The 1,010-nt window shown below is 74.0% G+C and overlaps 1 protein-coding gene across 1 annotated transcript in view; it reads right to left on the bottom strand.

Moving 5' to 3' along the window:
* Positions 1-1,010, bottom strand: part of AURANDRAFT_66735 (hypothetical protein) — a gene marked incomplete at both ends in the record, with an annotated part of 11,122 nt that overhangs the window by 3,306 nt on the left and 6,806 nt on the right. Inside the window, 2 exons of the mRNA XM_009041963.1 lie at positions 32-466; positions 643-954. Of these exons, the coding sequence (XP_009040211.1) occupies positions 32-466; positions 643-954 (747 nt within the window). The remainder of the gene's footprint in view (positions 1-31; positions 467-642; positions 955-1,010) is intronic.

Here is a 1,010-nt window from a genome sequence, read left to right as displayed (position 1 = left end):
CGGGGCGACGCGTGAGCGACAGCGCGCGGACGAGCGCGACGCAGGCGCCGTGGCAGGGCGCGCCGGCGGCCGCGGCGCCCTCCGCGGCGTCGTCCGCGGGCGCCGGCGCCGCGCGCCGCGCGTCCCAGGGCGCCGCGAGCGGCACGACCAAGGACGCGGAGAGCCGCGGCGACGACGCGGCCGGCTCCGCGCCCTCCGCGAGCCAGGGCCGCTCGGCCGTGAAGACCGTGCGCCCGGCGAGGAGCGGCCCGCCGTCGTCGTCGCCGCCGTCGGCGACGGCGACGACGCGGAGCCGCAGCGCGAGCCAGAAGCCCCGCCGCGCCGTCAGCGTCGCCGCGACAACGAGCATCACTTCCCGCCGCCGCTCGTCGAGCGCCACAACCACGACCTCCCGCGCGTGCCAGAAGGGCTGGGGCCCGCGCCACCAGCGGCTCACGAGCCAGCTCCGCCAGAGCGCGCCGCCGACCTGGCAGGAAAAGAGAGCGAAATTCCCAACTTTGGAGACTGATATCTCGGTCATTTTCCACTCGTTTCGGCTAATTTTTGGACGAGCGATCATCTCTCGGAGCGTTCTCGAAGCGTGGATGTAATTTCCGGAACGCGCGCGCGCGGAACACTCATGTTGAAGCGAACTTGAATCACTCTTTTCCTGCCCTGGCCGCCGACGGCGTCCATGCGGTAGCCGAAACGCGTCTCGCGGCGCCGCGGCCGCCGCGAACTCGCCGGGTCGAGCGCGACGGCCTTCACGGCGCGGCGCCGGCTCGCCGGCCCGGCGCGCGCGTCGCCCTCGAAGGCGACGGCGTCGACGACGGCGCCGTAGAGCTTCGCGACGTCCGCGGGCCGCATGCAGGCCTTTCCGACGTCGTGGAAGGACAGGTCCACGCCGACGGCGTGGTAGGCGGACCCGCGCTCGGCGAAGGTCGTTTCCGCGCCCGCGTCCGCGGCGTGGAGCGCCTCGAGCGACGGCCGGTGGTGGCCCTCGGCGCTCACGTCGACGAGCTCGACGACGA

Source organism: Aureococcus anophagefferens (assembly GCF_000186865.1).
Source record: "Aureococcus anophagefferens unplaced genomic scaffold AURANscaffold_25, whole genome shotgun sequence".
NCBI lineage: Eukaryota > Pelagophyceae > Pelagomonadales > Pelagomonadaceae > Aureococcus > Aureococcus anophagefferens.
This window is presented reverse-complemented; position numbering and strand designations above follow the sequence as displayed.